At 67.4% G+C, this 19,053-nt stretch overlaps 1 protein-coding gene across 8 annotated transcripts; it reads left to right on the top strand.

Annotated features, from left to right (window-relative positions):
• Positions 1-1,750: 1,750 nt before the first annotated feature.
• Positions 1,751-19,050, top strand: LOC102445961 (5'-nucleotidase domain-containing protein 4-like). 8 transcript variants are annotated; one of them, XR_012897939.1, is made up of 18 exons: positions 1,753-1,998; positions 4,360-4,433; positions 4,740-4,857; positions 5,340-5,435; positions 7,130-7,221; positions 7,504-7,561; positions 8,253-8,346; positions 8,681-8,734; positions 9,025-9,108; positions 9,650-9,691; positions 9,846-9,944; positions 10,445-10,511; positions 10,637-10,807; positions 11,507-11,558; positions 15,516-15,576; positions 16,062-16,269; positions 16,620-16,721; positions 18,285-18,302. XR_012897939.1 is itself a non-coding variant. In XM_075910625.1 (18 exons), the coding sequence occupies exons 1-18, from the start codon at positions 1,901-1,903 to the stop codon at positions 18,336-18,338; spliced, it is 1,545 nt and encodes a 514-aa protein (XP_075766740.1). In that variant the 5' UTR covers positions 1,757-1,900; the 3' UTR covers positions 18,339-19,050. The 8 variants fall into 8 exon arrangements, 7 of the variants coding, with proteins under 7 accessions (XP_075766744.1, XP_075766742.1, XP_075766739.1 ...); XM_075910625.1 differs by having other exon boundaries at positions 1,757-1,998; positions 8,301-8,346; positions 16,062-16,238; positions 18,285-19,050; XM_075910623.1 differs by having other exon boundaries at positions 1,758-1,998; positions 16,062-16,238; positions 18,285-19,050.
• Positions 19,051-19,053: the final 3 nt, after the last annotated feature.

Genomic DNA, 19,053 nt, shown 5'->3' with positions numbered 1-19,053 from the left:
ACAGGGCTACGGGGGACAGATAGATGGGGCTGTGGGGGGCAGATGGGGCTGTGGGGACAGACAGGGCTACGGGGGACAGATAGATGGGGCTGTGGGGGGCAGATGGGGCTGTGGGGACAGACAGGGCTACGGGGGACAGATAGATGGGGCTGTGGGGGGCAGATGGGGCTGTGGGGACAGACAGGGCTACGGGGGACAGATAGATGGGGCTGTGGGGGGCAGATGGACAGAGGTCCGTGGTGGATGGACAGACAGAACACTGGAGGGGCTGAGCCTAACCCCCCAAGTGAAGCTTGTGGGAACTTCACATGGTTCTACCCTGATTCCGTGTTGGCTGCTTGGCTGGGGCGACCGTTTTCTGGCTGGGGGGAGGTGACCGGTGGAGCCCGCAGGGGCCGCGCGGGGCCCAGCCTGTCCAACGCCCCCACTGGCCTGGAGAGGGGGAACCGGGGAGGGGGCCCCATTTGCAGATGACACAAAACTGCTGGAGACGGTTCGGCCCGGGCAGCCGGGGAGCCGCTTGGCCTGGATCTCGCCGGACGAGGTGACGGCAACCGAACGTGAACGTTGAGAAATGCAAAGTCCCGCACGTCGGACCCCAGAATCCCGCCGTCCCTACAGCGGGGGGGGGGCTAAAGTCCCAGGCGCCGCCCCAGAGATCTGGGCGAGTTCTCTGCAAACACCCCTCCTGTGCTGCGCCGGCAGCAAGGCAAACCCAAGGCTGGGCGCCGTTACCAAAGGGCTAGAGAATAGCCCGAGAACATCTTCTCGCCCCTCTCTGAACACGGCTACAGAGGGGGGCGCCTCGTCTCCACAGATCTCTTGGCTTTGGAAAAGGTTCCGAAAACGGCAACAAAAGTGCCGAGGGGTTTGGAACGGGTCCCATAGGAAGAGAGATTAAAAAGACTTGGACTTCTCAGCTTAGGAAAGAGGAGGCTGAGGGGGATAGGACAGAGGCCTAGAAAATCGTGACACGTGTGGGAAAAGGGAATAGGGAAAAGTGATGTATTTGTTCCCACAACGTAAGAACGAGGGGTCGCCAGATGGAATGAAGAGGCAGCAGGTTTAAAACAAACCGAAGGAAGTTTTTCTTCACTCAGCTCACCGTTAACCTGTGGAACTCCTTGCCAGGGGATGTGGTGAAGACAGGATTTAGAAAAGAGCTAGATACATTCATGGAGGTTAGGTCCATCAATACTTAGGGAAGGTCCCCCTCCTCTCTTTGTCAGAAGCTGGGACTGGGCAACGGGAGGGATCATGGGATGGTTCCCTCTGGAGCACCCGGCTCCGGCCACTGGGCTGGATGGACCTTTGGCAGCTCTGATTTTCTTACCCCTTTCACACTCGTCAGGGGAGGTGCCTGGGGCTGGGGGGAGCTGGGGCGGTTTTGTAAGGGCAGGGATGCAGAGACCCTGCGGAGGGCAGAGATGGGGGAGCTGCATGGAGGAGGGTGAATGTGGCTGAGCTGGGGGTGGGGTCAGGGAGCGGGCATGGGGGGCGATGCTGTGGGGGTGCTGGACAGGCACTGGGGGGCAGTTGTAGCTGGGCCAGGCAGGGAGGCCGAGGGGGTTGGCCGAGGGGCAGGGCGTGGCACCGGGGAGAGGACGGGAGTCCGGGGGTGGGGCGGGGCAGAGCTGGGAGAGCCCCTGGGGGCCACGGGGCTCCTGGGAAGGCTGGGACCGGGCGCAGGGGTGGGGCTGAGGCACGTCCCGGCTCCATCATTACCAGGGGCAGCGGCTCGCCCGGCTCCGGGCTGAGGGGAGGCCCTGGCCGGGGAGCGGCCCCGCAGCGAGCCCCGGGCCGGGGCGGGGCGGGCGGCGGCTCGGCCCGATAGCGCCCAGCGATAAAAGGCTGCGCTGCGCTGCGCTCCGAGGCGCTCCACCTGCCCCACGCCGCGCTCATGGGCAGCCTGGCCGGGGAGCCGCGCGACGCGCCCCGGGGCGCCCCGGAGCCGGAGGCCACCGAGGGCCCCGCCCTCAAGCGGGCCTGTCAGCACCGGTAAGGACAGCGGCAGCCGGCGCCCAGAGCCCACGGGGATGGGCCGATCCCGGCGCCGGCTCGGCTCCCTCCGACTCCTCCGGACCGGGCGACCGGGGGCGAGGGGGGTCCTGGTGTCTCTGCAGGGACCTGCTGGGGTGGCGGCTCCCGGGGCAGTGCGGGGTGAAGGGCTCCGGGGCAGGAGCCGGGCACCTGGGGCTGGCTAGTGAGCTCACAGCAGCGGGATCTGGGCTGCGGGCTGGGCACTGGGGAGGGGGGTGCTCCGGCCAGGCACTGCTGACGCCAAGGTAGTTCCCCCCCATGTGTGGATGGGGAAACTGAGGCCCAACGAGGGAAAGTTGTTCGGCAGAGCTGGAAAGAAAAGCCGGGACGCCTGGGCCCTAGGCCAGTGTTCTCTCCATTAGGCCGCACTACCTCGGGTACCGCTCCTCACTTCACACCTGCTTTGCCCGGGTGTAGGGCGAGAGAATCCGGTTTGTGCAGCTACATCTGCTTCCGGCCAGGACAGCTGGGGGGAGGGGGGGTCTGTCCACCTTCGCCCTAGTACCTGGGCTGCAGGAGCCACTGCGTCTCGATCCCCCCGGTGGCCCCTCCAGCCCCTAGACTGCAGAGCTCTCCGCTCAGTAACCGCCATCCAGTCCTTGGGAAACTGAGGCACAGAGCGGCGCAGGATTGGCCCGGGAATCCGGGGCCGGAACCCAGGATCCCTGCCAGCCCCACGTGGCCCAGATCCCCCAAGCTGATGGGGGGGGGGGCTCCGTGACCATGGTGGGGGATCCAGTCCCTCCCTGTCCAGGACAGAGCCCCCAGGGGCCCGGTCTTGCTCCCCTGGGCGCCCCAGCGGCACATGTTGGGTCAGGCTGAGGTCCAGACAGCCGGGATCCCCTCGACCCCCCAGCCGCCCCCCGAGCTGCGGGCCCAGCGACGGGCCATTTTCTGCTCCAATAATTGGTATTGTCTCTCCCGCTGGCCTCTTCTCACCCTTCTTAAAGGGCCCAGCACTGCGCCGCCGCCTCGTCCAACCCGAGCCCCCTCCCCGGGCCTGGGACGGGTCTCACCCTGGCCAGGTGTCAGCCTGGGAGCCTCGCAGCACGGGCCAGTGACCTCCTGCCCCCCCCCCCCGTGTCTGGGACGTGGGAGACCTGGGTTCCGTTCCCAGCCCTGCCAGGGCCGGTGCCACTCCCTGCCTCAGTTTCCCCATCTGTGAAAGGGTGGGGGGTGCCATTCTGACCCATCCCAGGAGCCGTGCTTGAAATCGCTGCCCCTCCCCCATCCAGGCTCCTTCTCTGGCCTTTGTCCTGTTCCCCTGGCAAAAGGGGTCACCTGGTCCCTGCTCTGCGGTGGCAGGGCCAGGAATAAAAGGTGGGTGGTGGGAGTGCCAGTCGCTAGCTGCGCCCACTAGGCTGGACTGCCCGGCCCTGCTGCCAGGGGCAGGCGGGCTCCTGGGCCAGTTCCCTGGATGCTGGGCAGCTGCGCAGCCACCTCGGCAAAGCAGGGGCCCAGGGAACTGCGTGGCCCAGCCCGGCTGTGCCCCCACCCGACGCAGCCCGGGCCTGGCCCTGGTGGGGAGACGCCTCGGCCCCTGCTGCAGGGAGAGAGCTGGGGGGATCCTCGCAGCCCCAGGGCAACCTGCACCCCAAGCCCCTCCCCCTCATCCCCCCCATTGTCTTCTGGGCACCACGATGCAGATGATGTGTCGCACGTCGGCCCCACGGTGGGACACATAAAATTCATTCCGCACGTTTGCGGGGAAAGCCGGGGGGGCGGGGGGTCCTGGCTCTGGCCTGGCTGCAGAGTTTGCCCCTTGGTGTCCCTGGTCCCCTGGTGCAGGCGATCCTGCCTGGACAGTGACTTAGGGGCATTTTGCTTGGACCCCAGTGCTCCCCAAAGGGGCTGTGCCCCCGTCAGCCCTGCCCCCCTCTGGGGGCTCCCAGGGCCTTCCCTGCCATGGGAAGGGGGTGCTGGCGGGGCAGGGTGTCTGAGGGCCGAGGCCGGGGCCCAGCGGCCTGGCAGGGTGTGGGCAGGTGGGCGCAGACAGGAGACGGTCTGGGGGGCTGGCGGTCGGTGAGGGAAGGACAAACACGGGTCCCAGGCCAGCATGGAAATCCAGCCCCCCCCCCATATGGTGCAGCAGGGGCAGGTGGCCGGGAGAGCAAACTTGGGGGAGGGGCAGGAACGTCTCTTTGGGGGCAGTAAGGAGTGGTTCTTGCAGAAGCTGTCCAGACCCAGGCAGGGCATGGGGGGCCCCTGGGTGCTGGGAGGGGGTGCAGGGTGTTGGGGGGCAGGGCGTGTTGGGGGGACAGCGCCAGCCCCGGGGAAGCAGCCCCCTTCATTTCCCCCCCAACGTCGTTTCTCCGCCAGGATCTTCGTGAACCGCAGCCTGGCTCTGGGGAAGATTCGCTGCTTTGGCTTCGACATGGACTACACGCTGGCCAGTGAGCGGGGGCTGGGTTCCCGGGGGGATCCCCACTCGGGCGGGGCCCAGGGCTGTCCCGACTCGCTCCCAGAAACCCCGAGTAACCCCGGCAGCGGAGCGAATCCGGAGTCACGCCAGGCTCTGGCTGGGAGCTGCAGCAGGGCCTCGTGAGCGGTGGGGCGGCTCCCCCAGGCCGGCCAGCTGGTCCCAGATGGCCGGCCCGGTGAGGGCGAGGTGGGCCGGGGCAGTGGGGTGCCGCGGGGGGAGGGAGAGTCCCCGGCTGCTGGGTGTCTGGCTGGGCCCCCACTGCCCTGTCCCCCGGCAGTGTACAAGTCCCCCGATTACGAGGAGTTGGCCTTCGAACTGCTGCTGGACCGGCTGGTCTCCATCGGGTACCCCCACGAGATCCTCACCTACCAGTACGACCCGACCTTCCCCACCAGGTGAGCGCCGCCCCTCCCCTGCCAGCCCCACGGCAGTTATGGGGGGCAGGGGGCATTAGCGAGCCCCCACCCGGCACGCCAGGCTTGTGGTGTCTAACACCCCCATTCCAAGGGGCGGCTCACACCGCGTGTTGGCTACTTGCCCCCGGGCCTGAGAGCCAAGCTGGGCCACTGCCCTGGCCGTGCCCACGGGCGCCTGGGGCCCCATGGGAAGAGTTGGGGGGAGGTTCCATTGCTCTGTCGGGAGCGGGGAGGAACCTCATTTGTTGGCCCTGCCCATTGCCACTTGCCTTGGGCCAGGCGGGCCCGTCGCTGCCGTGTGAAGCGGGCACCCGAGGCCCGGTGGCGAGGGACAGCCAAGAGGGAGGGAGGGCGGCTGGTGGGGGCTGCTGCGGGCGCGGGCAGGGCCGGATTCCCGGTGTGGGGGGCTGGTGCCTGGGGGATACAGCAGCTGGCGCCCCCCCGCCCCCCTCCCTCTGCAGGGGCCTGGTGTTCGACGCGCAGTTCGGGAACCTGCTGAAGGTCGATTCCCACGGGAACCTGCTGGTCTGCGCCCACGGCTTCCGCGTCCTCAAGGGGTAGGTGCTTCCCGCGCCCGCCCGGCCCGCGGCGCTTGCCCCCGGGAGCCGCCCGCCCAGGGCTGCTGGGCAGAGCCAGATCCCGGGGGTCACGGGCCCCCGCGCCCGGCGCCTGCAGGCAGCCAGAGGGGGGCAGGGGCATGTTCCTGTTGCCCTCGGGGGTTGTTTGCTCCCCGTCCTTCCCCCCCCCGCCAGGCCTCGGGCTTGGCCTCTGGCGCCGCTCTGGGGAGGTCCCTGGGGGGGATTTCCCGTCCTTTCGCTGTAATTCCATGGGGGGGGGGGCTCAGTCCTGGGGCTTTGGGGGGAGGAGACAGGGCACCCCAGGAGCGTCCTCGGCCTTCGGCCACAGTGGGCCCAGCCAGCAGAGCCCTGTGGGCACCTAGCTACTGAGACCCGTTGCTGCTCACCCCACCCACAGACCCACCCGCTGCAGCCCCCCTGAGATACTGCCCCCCTCAGTGCTGCCCGGGCAGAGCCCTGAGGAATGAAACCTGACGTCGGGGTTTGGGGGAGCCCATCACCGTGGCCTCTGAGCACCCCGCATTTATCCTCAGCCAGCCCTGGCAGGCTGGGCAGGGCTGTTCTCCCTGTTGCACAGAGGGGAAACTGAGGCACAGAGCACCCAAGAGTCTTTGCCTAGTCTCCCAGGCCAGCCCATCTTTCTGCAGTAGAATTGCAGCCCAGGATCTGATCCCGGGCACAGCCATAGCTCCCCGGAGCGGTGGGGGCCCCCTGGCTGGGCAGGGGGGCTGTCCCTGGGCTTCTGCCATGGTTCTAAATCCGGCAGGACAACCCCGGCCTGCTGCCGGCCAGCACGTCATCCGCTCCCAGGGGCGCGCCCCTTCCAGCCGCTCCTCCCCCCAGCTTGTGCTCACCCCTTGGGCAGCTGCCCCGAGTTGCGGGGGAGCTGGGGCCGGCACCGGGGGCGCAGCCGGGGAAGGGGCTGGGTTGGCCTCGTCCTCCTGCCCTCCCTTGCTCCCGGACAGGGGCCGTGCCCCGCGCCGGTTCGTTCTCTTTCCGCCCGGGGCTGTTGTTGCCTTCCCCGACCCCCAGACCTGAGGCCTGGGCAGCTGTGAGCTGGGCTGAGCCCCCGGTGCTGCAGCTCCCGGGCGTGCCTGAGGGCGGCGGAAACAAGCAGGAACACGGTGCCCCCTGGAAGGGCCCAGGCAGGGTTGCCCCTCCCAGAGACGCCCGGGCCGGCCGTGGGGCCAGCTGTCTGGATGGGGCAGCGGGAGAGTTGGGCCCGGCTGGAGAAGGACTCGGAGGGCAGGGAAGGTGGCCGGGGCCCTGTGGACCATCCTGGGCTGGCGGGGTGGGGGCGTCGGTGCGGAGGGGCTAGTCGGGGGTCCAAGCAGGGTGCTGGGGGTGGCCCATTCTCCAGCGTTATCGCTTCGCTTGGTGCGCCTGGCCCGGGATGGCTGGGCTTCTGGCAGGGAGCTGAGCGAGCGCTGCCGGCTGCTGGCAGATGAGGGAACAGCTCGGGGATGCAGCTTGCTCTGGGGCAGGACACGCCAGCTCCAGCCATCCCCAGCTTCCCCTGCAGGGCTGGCAGCCTGGAGCTAGGGCACCAGCTTGTGGGAGCCAGCGAGAGCCCCAGCCTGTGCCCAGCAGCCTCCTGGAAAACCCCCGCTGGTGTCCCCACTGGCAGCCGGGCCCTGGCCCTGGCTCAGCCCCGCTCCGCCGTGTCTCCCCAGGGCCGAGATCTGGAGTTTTTACCCCAACAAGTTCATTCAGCGGGATGACACCAAGCGATTTCACATCCTCAACACGCTCTTCAACCTCACCGGTAGGTGCTGGGGCCACGGCTCTCACCTCCCCCCTTTCCCCGGGCCCTCAGCCTGCCGCCTGCGACCGGCCTGCCCTCCCTCACCTCAGGGTCTGGGGTTCGCTCCCACGTGCCAGGGCCGCAGAGACCCAGGGCGGCTAAGTGACAGGCCCAAGGCCAAGGGGCTCTGTGGCAGAGCAGGGCTCCACCCCATGTCCCAAGCTAGTGGCTGCACCCCTGGGCCACACCCACAGCCCCTCCCCGAGCCTGCACCCTGCTGACCTGCCCTCCCTTCCTTGGCAGAGACCTATCTCTACGCCTGCCTGGTGGATTTCTTCACCAAGTGCTCCAGATACATCAAGTGAGGCTCGTGGCGCATGGAGGGGTCGGGGTGGGGGGCTGCCCGGCTGGGTCCTGCCGTCTCCACAGCAGGCTGGGCCAGCGCCTGACGCTCTGCCAAAGAGCCGAGCCCCCTGGGTTTGCTTGGGGTTCGGGCCGGGGAGGTCAGTAGGGCTGGGAGGGTCGACGTCCCTGCTGATGCCCAGAGCACGAGCTTGGAGCCTGGCAGTGGCCGGTGCTGGGTGGCCAGTGGGCAAGCGGCCAGGCCAGGCCACCGTGCGGCCCCGGCTCCTCCCACGGAGACTCTGGCCCGGCTGGGCGCCGAGGGGCCTGGCAGGGGCACGTGTGGGCCCAGCGCTTCCCTCTGCATTTTGTGCACATGCCTGGGGCGGGAGGGAGCTGTGCTCTCTGCAGCTCCCCCCTTCCCTGGGCGGCCTGGGACGCCAGCTGCACCCCCCCAGTACCCCCCTTGCTGCCCCCTGCCCCGCTCAGCCCCCACCCAGTGCCCCCCTTGCTGCCCCCTGCCCCGCTCAGCCCCCACCCAGTGCCCCCCTTGCTGCCCCCTGCCCCGCTCAGCCCCCACCCAGTGCCCCCCTTGCTGCCCCCTGCCCCGCTCAGCCCCCCCCACCCAGTGCCCCCTTGCTGCCCACCTGCCCCACTCACCCCCCCCATCCAGTGCCCCCCACTGATGCCTCCTCTCCTCGCTGCCCCAGCTGTGACACGGGCTACAAACACGGCAACCTCTTCATGTCCTTCCGCAGCCTGTTCCAGGACGTGCGCGAGGCCATGGACTACGTGCACCTCTCGGTCAGTGGCTGCCGGGGAGCCCCAGGCGGGTGGCTGGGCCGGGGCTGTGTCGGGAGCCCCTTTAAAATCCCCGTGTAAACGCCCTGAGACCAGTTCCAGGCGGGTGTACTGACAGCCAGAGGGCACGTTACTGCCACAGGCGGGACTGGGGGCCTGGCCCCTCGCTGCCCCGGGGATCGGTGTCCGGCGGAGAGCAGGGCAGCCCAGACCCTGAGGGTTGGCGGACCGGGGGCGGGGGGGCGGGTTGGAATTGGGGGCGTTTCCCGGCGTAGGAGGAGCCAGGGGCCCGTGCCCACGGGGGCAGCGATCGTGACCCGTCCCCTCGCTCGCCCAGGGCTGCCTGAAGGAGAAGACGCTGGGGAACCTGGAGAAGTATGTGGTGAAAGACGTGAGTGTCCCCGGGAACAGCTGCTCCCCCAGGGATGGGGGGCGTCACACCCGTGCCCTGCAGGGCCAAGCAGCCTCGGGCATCCTTCCTGGGCATCCCCTCCCCCGGCTCTGGCTGGCGCCGTTCCCAAGACCACCCTGCCCCCCCGGGATTGGACTGTCTGCGCCCGCTCTGGGCTCCCACGCCGAGACCTCTGGCAGTGGGGGCGGGGGCGAGCAACCCCCTCCCGCCGGACCCCCCCGGGACCCGCGGCCGCCAGCCGGGTGCAAGGTGCCCTCTCGTTCCCGCAGCCTCGCGTGCCCCTGCTGCTGAGCCGCATGAAGGAGGCAGGGAAGGTTTTCCTGGCCACCAACAGCGACTACAACTACACAGACGTGAGTACCCGCCCCCCCAGGCCCCCGTGGGGGCTGGCGCTGAGCCGAGCCGTGGCCCCCGGCCTCTGGGGCCCACTTGGGGTCTGAGCTGGCTCAAGGGGGCTGGGCCCATGGGAATCGGGCTCCGCTCTGGCCACAGAGCCCCCCATGCGACACGGGGCCGCGCGGCGGAAGCTGGTGCCCCAGACTGGCCCCTTCCCCTTTGTGCAGGGAGACGACAGAGCCCCAGGCAGGCGTGTGCCCCCTGCCCCGGGCACGTTGCTGTTTTGGGCCTCTGCAGCAGGCAGGCCCCGGCAGAGGGCCCCTGGTCCCCCAGGCCCCTGCCAGGAGTGAGCTGGGCATGAGCTTGGGCCAGCATGTGGGCCCAGCCGGGGCCTTCTGTGTGGGCTGGGGCCGAGCTGGGCTGCCCAGAGCCGCGTGATCACATCCCCGGCAGGCCAGCTCCGCGCTCCCTGGAGCCAGGCCCCGCTGGCCAGCCCGGCACCGTGCGTGGCGCTCGCAGAGCGCGACTGATGCCAACTGCTCCCTTGTCCTTTGGCAGGCGATAATGAGCCACCTGTTCGCCTTCGACCCGGGAGCCGAGGTGAGTGGGACCGAGCCCCGGGGGCCTGTGTGGCTCTCGAGGCTGCCGGGCCGCTCTGGCTGTCACTGGGCACCTGGCCGGCACAGACTGTGGCGTGGGGCGGAGAGGCAGTCTGGCCTAGTGGGCCCAGCCCTGACCCGGTGTTACCCTGCAGGCCCAGCGCCCCTGGCGCTCCTACTTCGACCTGATTGTCGTCGACACGCGCAAGCCGCTCTTCTTCGCCGAGGGGACCGTCCTGCGGCAGGTCGACACGGTAGGGCCCGGAACGTGCCGGGTCGGGGCAGCGCGCGGGTCCCGGTACCCGAGTCCGGCTCTGCTGCTCCAGAGGGGAGACTGCCCAGCCGGCCGTGCGCTGCGGGGGGGGGGGTGGCCCTGCTGACCGCTGTGCCCGAAGCACGAAGCGAGGCAGCTGCCCCGAGCCGGGCGTTCGGGCTGGAGTCCCACGCGCTGCCGGGGTGCTGGAGGGGCTGCGAAGTCTCGCGCTCCGCTGGGGCGCTTGCAGCCCTCGTGCCATTCTGCGAGGCGGGGGCAGGACGGCTCCGGCTCCGCTCCTGGCCTCTGAGGGCAGCGGGGCGTTCCCCAGCGCGTGGCCTGGCCCGGACCCCATGCAGCGGGCTCCCCGCCAGCAGGGTGCCTGGCATAAGCCTGTGGGGGGCCCCATGGCTGCCGGGGGGCTCGTGTGCTCAGGAACCCAGCCCCTGCACCTGGCTCCTCGCTGTGCTGCTGCCAATAGACCGCTGTCTGTGCCCCCAGGACACGGGCAAGCTGCGGATCGGCACCTACACCGGGCCGCTCCAGCACTGCGCCGTCTACTCCGGAGGTAACGCCCCTGCCCCCAGCTCTCCCGCCGCCAGGGGAGCACGCGAGAAGGCCTGGCTGGGCTCTGCCAGGCTGGCGAGAGGGGCACCCCCAGCTGGGGCGCTGAGCCCCGTCCCTCTCGCCCAGGCTCCTCGGACATGGTGTGTGAGCTGCTGGGGGTGAAGGGCAAGGACATCCTCTACATTGGGGACCACATCTTCGGCGACATCCTCAAGTCCAAGAAGCGGCAGGGCTGGCGCACCTTCCTGGTGGTGCCCGAGCTGGCCCGGGAGCTGCACGTCTGGGCCGAGAGGAGCGGTGAGCAGGCGGGCATGGGGCTGGCCGGGGGGCACTGGAGCTAAGCCTGGTCTCCCTGCGTGGCCCCCAAGCAGGTACCGATGCAGCGAAGCGCCGGCCACTTGCTCTGAATCTCTGTGATGGGCTGTGCCGGCGCATCGGCCCCCCCATCCTGCAGCCCCCGAGCAGCCAGAGCGGACCCCGCCCGCCAGTAGAACGGGGGGGTTATTGCTCCTCCAGGCACAGCCCGGCACAGACGTGACCTGGCTACAGGAGCCAGGGCCAGGAGGCCTCAGACCCCTTGGGGGAGGGTCCATCGCCCCCCAGCGCTCAGCTTAGTCTGTTCCCTTCATGTTCCCCAGCCAGAAACTCCCTCGCTCCCAGGCCCTGCCCCCCAGCCCGGTGTCTGTCTGCACCTCCCTCCCTTTGTCTCCCCCCGGGAAGAGCCTTGTTCTCTGCCCAGGCTGGGACGAGGTGTCTGGGCCCATCCCCATGTGGGTGAGTCACTGGGACTCGCACAGAGCCCCCCACTACCTCACACAGGCCTGTCGCCGTGGGCCTGGCTCTGGCTGTCCTGGCCAGTGCTGGGGTGCTTGTGGGGCCCATCGCGTGCCTCCGGAGCTGGGGGGAGCTTGGTGCACCTAGGGGGACCAGGTGGGTGGGGTCTTGGTGGGGGCCCCCTCGAGGGTCACTCCCCGCTGACCCCGCCTCTGCGTGCAGAGATCTTCGAGGAGCTGCGGAGCCTGGACGTGCTGCTGGCCGAGCTGTACCAGTAAGTGGGGGGAGCCGCAGAGGTGGGGGAAGGTCGCTCTTGGGGCCCAGACCCCAGTCTGGTCCCACGGAGCCCAGAGCGGCAGGGAACACGTCAGGGCTCCCTCCACATCTGAGAGCGGGGAAACCTGCGCCAAGGGCGGCAGCCACCCCCAGGGAGCCCGGCCGGGGGCGGGGCAACCTGTGCCAAGGGGAAGGGCAGCAGCCACTCCCGGGGAGCCCGGCCGGGGGCGGGCCAACCTGTGCCAAGGGGAAGGGCAGCAGCCACCCCCAGGGAGCCTGGCCGGGGGCGGGCCAACCTGTGCCAAGGGGAAGGGCAGCAGCCACCCCCAGGGAGCCCGGCCGGGGGCGGGCCAACCTGTGCCAAGGGGAAGGGCAGCAGCCACCCCCAGGGAGCCTGGCCGGGGGCGGGGCAACCTGTGCCAAGGGGAAGGGCAGCAGCCACTCCCGGGGAGCCCGGCCGGGGGCGGGGCAACCTGTGCCAAGGGGAAGGGCAGCAGCCACTCCCGGGGAGCCTGGCCAGGGGCGGGGCGAGCTGATTGGACCCGGGTCGGGGCCAGGAGAGGGAGCACAGACTGCAGGGGGGCGTCGTGGGTTGCTGGCCGGGCCCTGTGCCTGTGCACCACCTAGCACAGGAATGGCACATACTGGGGGTATGTCTACACTACCCCCCTAGTTCGAACTAGGGGGGTAGTGTAGACATACCCTGGCTGTGTCTACACTGGCCACTTATTCTGGAAAATCAGCCGCTTTTCCAGAATAACTTGCCAGCTGTCTACACTGGCCCCTTGAATTTCCGGAAAAGCACTGACGATCTACTGTAAGAAATCAGCCGCTTTTCCGGAAATACTATGCTGCTCCCGTTCGGGCAAAAGTCCTTTTTTCCGGAAAACTGTTCTGGAGAAGGGCCAGTGTAGACAGCTCAGATTTGTTTTCCGCAAAAAATCCCCAATCGCGAAAATGACGATCGGGACTTTTTTGCAGAAAAGCGCGTCTAGATTGGCCACGGATGCTTTTCTGGAAAAAGTGCTTTTCCGGAAAAGCATCCTGCCAATGTAGACGTGCTTTTTCCGGAAATACTTATAACGGAAAACTGTTCTGTTTTAAGCATTTCCGAAAAAAGGTGCCAGTGTAGACGTAGCCACTGAGTGGGACCAGGCTGGGAGCCAGGACGCTTGGGTTCTCCGGAGGGGAGTGGGGCCCAGTGGTTAGAGCAGGGAGGTTGGGAGCTAGGACACTTGGGTTCTCCCCACATCTCAGCAGGGGAAAGAGGCCTAGTGGTTAGAGGAGGGGGGGCTAGGGCACTGAGTCATGACTCTTGGGTTCTGTCCCTAGCACCAAGGGAGAGTGGGGCCTAGTGGTTAGAGTGGATGGTTCTGGGGGCCAGGACTCCTGAGTTCCCTCCCTGGCCCTGCAAGAGGAGAGGGGGCTAGTGGCTTAGAGCAAGACTCCTGGGCTCTACTCCCAGGTACCTCAGTTTCCCCACCTGCACAACTGGACGGAGATCCTCTGTTGGCCTGAGTCGTGGGGCCTGCGACGTGCTTGGCCCTTTGGCAGGGAGCTGGCGCTGCCCTGAGTGCCCCTGCTGTGCCAGGCGCTGCACAGCCAGGATCAGCTGCCGCTCCCCAGCCGGTGAGTCAGAGCAGCAGGTCTGTCATGCTGCCAGCTCCACAGTGACAAAGAAGCAGGCGCATCCCACAGCAGCTGTGAGTGTCTGCCCGGAGTGACTCAGCGGCTGGGGCTGCCCGGGCGCCTCGCTGCTCTCTGCCCTGCTAGCGCCAGAGGCCCCCGCTGGGGCTGGTTCCTCTGCCCTGGGCAACCCCCAGTCCCCTCTCAGGCAGTGGGGCTGCCTTACCGAGGGCAGCTGTGGGCTGCCAGCCCCGTACCAGGCTAAGCGCCGGCGACCCGGCCTTGGGCGGGCAGGCGGTTGGAGCGGCGGGTTCCAGGGGTGAGCCTGGCACAGCTCGAGGCAAGGCAGGCGCAGCGCGAGGGTGCGTTCCCGGCAGCCGGGCAGCGTGGGGGGGACCCGCAGCAATTGACCTAACACCACTTACGGCTGCAGTGTAGACGGGCAGTTGGTGCAGAAGAAGGCAGAGGGGGCACCAGCCATGTGACCTCCCCCCGTGACTCCTCCCCGTGCTGGGACAATGCCCCCTCTGCCCCACCTCGTCCCTTCAAGTCCCTCCTGCAGCGTTGGGGCCCGGGGCCCCCTGCCCTTGGCAACAGTGAGTGCAGGCTGTGTGCGACCCCCACTGCGGGCACCAGCCCCATGCTAGTGCCCTGGGCCGCCCCGAGGCGGTGGCCCCTTGCCCCTCCTACTGGTGGCATTTGAGGGATGCATGGCCCCTCAGCCCCCCCTCCGCCGGGAGGCCCCCGCTACGTGCTGAGACGCAGGGCGAGCGGCTGGTTCGCACGGTGCCAGGGAGCCCTGGAGCCGGGCACAGCGCTGGGGTGTGAGGGCAGTGCCAGAGCCGGGGCGTCACTCACACGACTGGGCCACGGTCGGGCAGGGCGTGAGGCCAGGCCAGGCCGGGGAGCTGCACTGAAGGGAACAGAGCAGCGGGGTTGCTCCGTGCACAGGGAACCACAGACCCTAGAACTGGCAGGGCCCTCGAGAGGCGAGTGCAGCCCCAGCCCAGCGGTCCCCAGCCTTTTCCACAGGGGGCCCATTTTGACAAGTCAGGAAGACTTGGTGCCCCAGGGCAATTCAAAAAACGTGTGACTGGCTCCGTCAGAGCCACCTGGGGAGACGCCTGGCCACCCATATTTGGCTCCTGACCCATAGGTTGGGAAACCCTGGTCCAGCCTCCCTGACAGGAGGGTGTGGGGCCCTCACTGGACGAGGGAGGAACCTAGTGACAGATGATGTGGGGAAAGCTGACGTGCCCAATGCTTTCTTTGCCTGTGTCTTCACGGACAAGGTCAGCTCCCAGACAAATGCACTAGGCAACGCAGTATGGGAAGGAGGTGGGCGGCCCTCGGTGGGGAGAGCACAGGTTAGGAACTATTTAGAATTTGAGAGCAGCCTTCGACTTCCTGAAGGGGGTTCAAAGAGGCTGGCGAGAGGCTGTTCTCAGTGGGGGCAGGTGGCAGAACAAGGAGCAATGGGCTCAAGTTGCAGTGGGGGGAGGTCTAGGTTGGATATTAGGCAAAACTCTTTCCCTAGGAGGGGGGGAAGCGCTGGGCTGGGTTCCCTAGGGAGGGGGGGAATGTCCATCCCTGGAGGTGTGTCAGTCTCGGCTTGACAGGGCCCGGGCTGGGCTGGGTTTAGTTGGGATTGGTCCTGCCGGGGGCAGGGGCTGGACGTGCTGACTCCTGAGGACTCTGCCAGCTCTAGGCTGCTCTGATTCTAAGCCCATTGCTCCTTGTCCTGGCCTGAGGCCGAGGGGAACACGTTTTCTCCCTCCTCCCCGACACGCTTTCAGGTACTTGGAAGCTGCTGTCATGTCCCCCCTCACTCCTGTTCTAAACGAAACAAGCCCAGTTCTTCCAGCTGCCCCCGCAGCGCATGTTCTCCAGGCCGTTCCTCATTCTCGTTCTGCTCTGGACCCGCTCCAGATCGGTCCTGCAAGGTGGTGCCTGGCCCTGGCCCCAGCTGCGGTGGAATCAGCACAGAGCAGCGCGGGAGAGTGACTCCTCGTGTCCTGTTCACCGCACGCCTGGCTGTGCCTCCCAAGGGTCCCACTGCTGCCTCCTATTGAGCTTGTGTTCCACCATGAGCCTGAGCGCCTGTCCTTGTGTCAGCTACACCCAGGCTGGGTGGTGTAGGACAGGGGGGGCACCGGGGGGGGGGGAGGGGCTCTGGGGCATCTGACAGGGCTCAGGTCTGTGACACGTGAACGGGGCCGACTGGGGGTCACACAGCGATGGCCCCTGCTGGCTCTTTGAGTGCTTTATGGGGGTGGGGCTAGGGTGGCCCCTCCTGCGACATTCACCCCTCCCCACCTGCTCCCTTCAGGCCCTTGGACAGTGGCAGCAGCGAGTGCCTGGACATCAGCTCCATCAAGCGCCAGATCCAGGTACCAGCTCTCGTGGCTCAAGGAGGGCTCGGGGGGGCAGGGTTGGAGGCAGGCGTGAGGGGGAGCCCATAAGCTGGTGCTGCCCCACTGGGCAGTGAGTGGCAGCCCACAGCAGGCCCCACAGCAAGGCCCATCTGGGCCAGGGTGCCCCCTGCTGCCCTTCGGATACATGGGGGCTCCGTGTTTGCTGTCTGATCTCTGGCCTTGTGTGGCTGTGCCAGCTGCTTTGTGCCCCGCCCCTCAGTGTGCTCCTGACCAGAGCTAAGTGCTGCATGGGGGGGAGCAGGCTAGTGCCACGGGCGATGGCTGTGGGATTCCAGGTGGTGGGGCGGGGGCGCAGGCAGGTGCCAGGAGGGATGGTTAAGGGCCCTGACTGGGGGGGGGGGGGCGGTGCAAGGCGTTGGGCCTTGCGGTCCCTGGTCTCATGGCCCCAGCTCTCTGGGCCAGGCCACAGGCCCTGCTAATTCCCCCGCTGGCTCTGGCAGAAAGTCACCCACGAGATGGACATGTGCTACGGGAAGATGGGCAGCCTCTTCCGCTGCGGCTCCCGCCAGACGCTCTTCGCCAGCCAGCTGACGCGCTACGCCGACCTCTACGCCGCCTCCTTCCTCAACTTCCTGCACTACCCCTTCAGCTACCTGTTCCGCGCCCCGCCCGTGCTGGTGCGCACCTGGCAAGCCTGATCGGCCCAGGGTGCGGCTGCGTGGGCCGGGAGGCCAGAGCCCCTGGGCTAGGGTGGGAGGCGCTGGCCAGGCCTTTGCCAAGCCAGGCCAGCTGGGATCCTGGCTACATGGCATGTGTGGCCCCACAGTGGCCTTGTGGCTCAAGCACTGAGCTCTGCTCCCAGGCCTGCCACGGGCACAGGACCTGGCTCCTTATGGACCTGCCTGGTGGGAGGCCCCAGTAGTGGGCGGAGGTGCTGCCAAAGCTGGGCGGGAGGAGGGGTTTGAAGGCAGGGGGGCTGCGTCCCTAGGTGGGCCCCAGCGCAGGGCATGCGGCGCCAAGGAGCTCAGGGCCATGCAAACACTTGCCTGCCTCCCCAGATGCCGCATGAGTCGACGGTGGAGCACGTGCACCTGGAGCTCCGGCAGTCGGGCCCGTTCACGGGGCATCGGCTGCACCAGCTCAGCCTCCACCGCCACCAGGTGGGTGGGGGCCGAGCACCAACGGCCTTGTCTCCCTGCTGACCTCCCGCCTGCTCCGCTCACTGGTTCACCCCCCCACCCAGGGACCCCGGCCACAGGCTGCTCCTTGGCTGTCCTAGCCAGCAACCAGCTCTCGCAGCCCCAGGGCGTGTGGCCTGTATGGGTGCACTCTGCATTCTTCGCTGATGTTGGGGGTAGGGGCGGGGCAGCGTCTGTCTCTAGAGCACCCGTTCCTAGCAGTGCCGGCAAGGTGCAGAAGGTGCCAGGGCAGCAGGCTCAGGGCTGGGCCAGCTGCTCCCAGTATAGCCCCAGGACGGGTGCTGCTCAGGGGCATGCAGCTCTCAGCTGGCACTGGCTGGGCTGCGGCACAGCCCCAGGCCCGGTCCCTGCCCCACTGTTGCCAGGCTGTTCTCTGGCCATAGGCTGGTTGGGGTGGCCACTGCAGGGCCCCTGGAAACGTGGGGCCTAGGGCAGCCAATTGGTCCTATGGCCAGGGTGGCTCTGGGTGGGAGCCAAGGGGCCCGCAGCCAGAGGCTCTGAAGGACCCCCCGACCTGTGAGGAACATTTGTTCCTCCAACTCTACAGCCAGTGAGGTGAGTGGGGGGGGTGGGGGGGGAGACGTCGCCATGACCGGCCTGCGGGTCTCAGCCAGGCTGCGGGGCAGCTTTGGAGCAGACCAGCAGCTGGTCACTAATTCTGCACGGTGGGGTGGGTACTGCTCCCTGGCCACAGCTGCTGGGCACATCACATCCCGCAGCTAGGGGTGGCTGGGGCAGCCACCAGGCCCACACCCCTGCTGGAAAGCGGCTGTGGGGAGGTGCCGTGGCCCAGCCCAGCCCAGCCTTCTTGCCTTTGGCATTGGTGGATTTAGAGACTCAGAAAACTTCAGGCTCTCGCCGAGGGGAGGGAGCCGTGTGGCTGTCTGGGGGCTACAGCCCTGCAGCAGGCCAGGACTCCCCCCCCCCCCCCCCACAGCCCCCTGCCTAACAGCAGGACCCAGTAAAACACTTTGCTGGGGTTGAGGTTGGCTGGGTAACAAAACCAGGGTGTGGCAGGTTGCAGGAAAATGCTAAATCGCGGGTTGATTTTTCATAAATGGACGGGCTTGCTAGTGAACTTCTCTCAAGGGATTTAACCCTCCCCTGGAAGCAGGGCGGCTCTGCTGGAGCCAGTTAACTGTTGCTCTCCATGGTGCAAGTGAGATTTGAGAGTCAGAGCTCTCTCTGAATTGCACTTACCCTAAGGAGCCCGGGGGAGTCGCTCTCGGGCAGGAGCTGAGGGTTTCTGCCAGCGGGGGAAGGCAAGAAGGCAGGTGCCAGGTGGAGTGGTGCTGGGCAGGCCCAGAGGCCGGTCTAGGGCTCTAACACGGCTGTCTCGGCAGGAACACACCCAGCCCTTGCTGCAGCTGAGCCCCCAGCCGTGGAGCTTGGATGAGCAGAATGAGCTCATGGACAGGGCTGCTGTCCCAGGGTGGGGTCAGCCTCGTCCCACAGGAGTGGGGTTTTGGCAGCAAGGGCCGGGTGGTGCTAACGTGCTCTCCCCACCTTCCCCCCTTGCTCCAGAGGCTCAGGGGCATTTTTCAGGACCCCGACGAGGCTGAGGACGAGGAGTACTGAGCCGGCCAGTGCTGATGGCACCTGCCCAGCCGCTGCCACACCCCCAGCGTTTCTCTGAGCATCGAAATCCTGTGAAACGGGCGAGCTCTGAAAAGAAAACCAGCGGCACTGCCCGCTGTCCCTGCCGGCACCCAGCAGTTTGCATTGTGCTCCAGGGTGGGGGTCTGTAGAGAGTTTGGCCAGCCCTCCCCTCCCCTGGAGGCAGGCAGGCAGGAGCCAGGAATAGGTAAGATGCACTGGGAGGCCGTGGTTCCCTGCAGTCTGGCCAGGGCCCTGGCCCATTTCTGCCTCTGCTAGGTTGACTTGGAGCAGTTGTTGCTGCGTGTGAGTCTCCTAGTGGAGTGGGGCACCTGCTAACAGCTGCCCACTCCTTACAAGCAGGAGTTATGGGATGGGAACAGGCTCCGTGTTCTCGGATCCTGGGTCTGTGCCCTCTGCCTCTCCCACACACAGCCCGGGCTCTTAATGCAGCGAATACACATTGACTAGCTGGGATCTCAGCTGCCCTGCAGGAAAAGCCCATCTAGGGCAGCCCCACCGCAGCTAAACCAGCAGGGCTGCCGTGGATGGCTGAGCCCAGGCCCAGCCGGAGACCAGCTAGCTGGGCAAAGGAAGGTTTTCCTGGGCTGGGCCAGGGAGGAAAGGAATCCCAGATGCCCTGGAAGTAAGGGGCTCCCAGGAAATGCAGGTGCACCCTTTGGAGCATGGCGGACAC

The sequence above is a fragment of the Pelodiscus sinensis genome, chromosome 28, assembly GCF_049634645.1.
Source record: "Pelodiscus sinensis isolate JC-2024 chromosome 28, ASM4963464v1, whole genome shotgun sequence".
Classification (NCBI taxonomy): domain Eukaryota; kingdom Metazoa; phylum Chordata; order Testudines; family Trionychidae; genus Pelodiscus; species Pelodiscus sinensis.
The sequence above is the reverse complement of the archived record's forward strand: the minus strand, read 5'-3'. Positions and strand labels throughout refer to the sequence as shown.

Excerpts from the sequence above, each read along its gene's own strand:
- LOC102445961 (XM_075910623.1), top strand. The coding sequence starts at position 1,901 with ATGGGCAGCCTGGCCGGGGAGCCGCGCGACGCGCCCCGGGGCGCCCCG. Across the intron at positions 16,239-16,619 it reads TCCGCGCCCCGCCCGTGCTG|ATGCCGCATGAGTCGACGGT; the intron begins GTGCGCACCTGG and ends CTGCCTCCCCAG. Across the intron at positions 16,722-18,284 it reads TCAGCCTCCACCGCCACCAG|AGGCTCAGGGGCATTTTTCA; the intron begins GTGGGTGGGGGC and ends CCCTTGCTCCAG.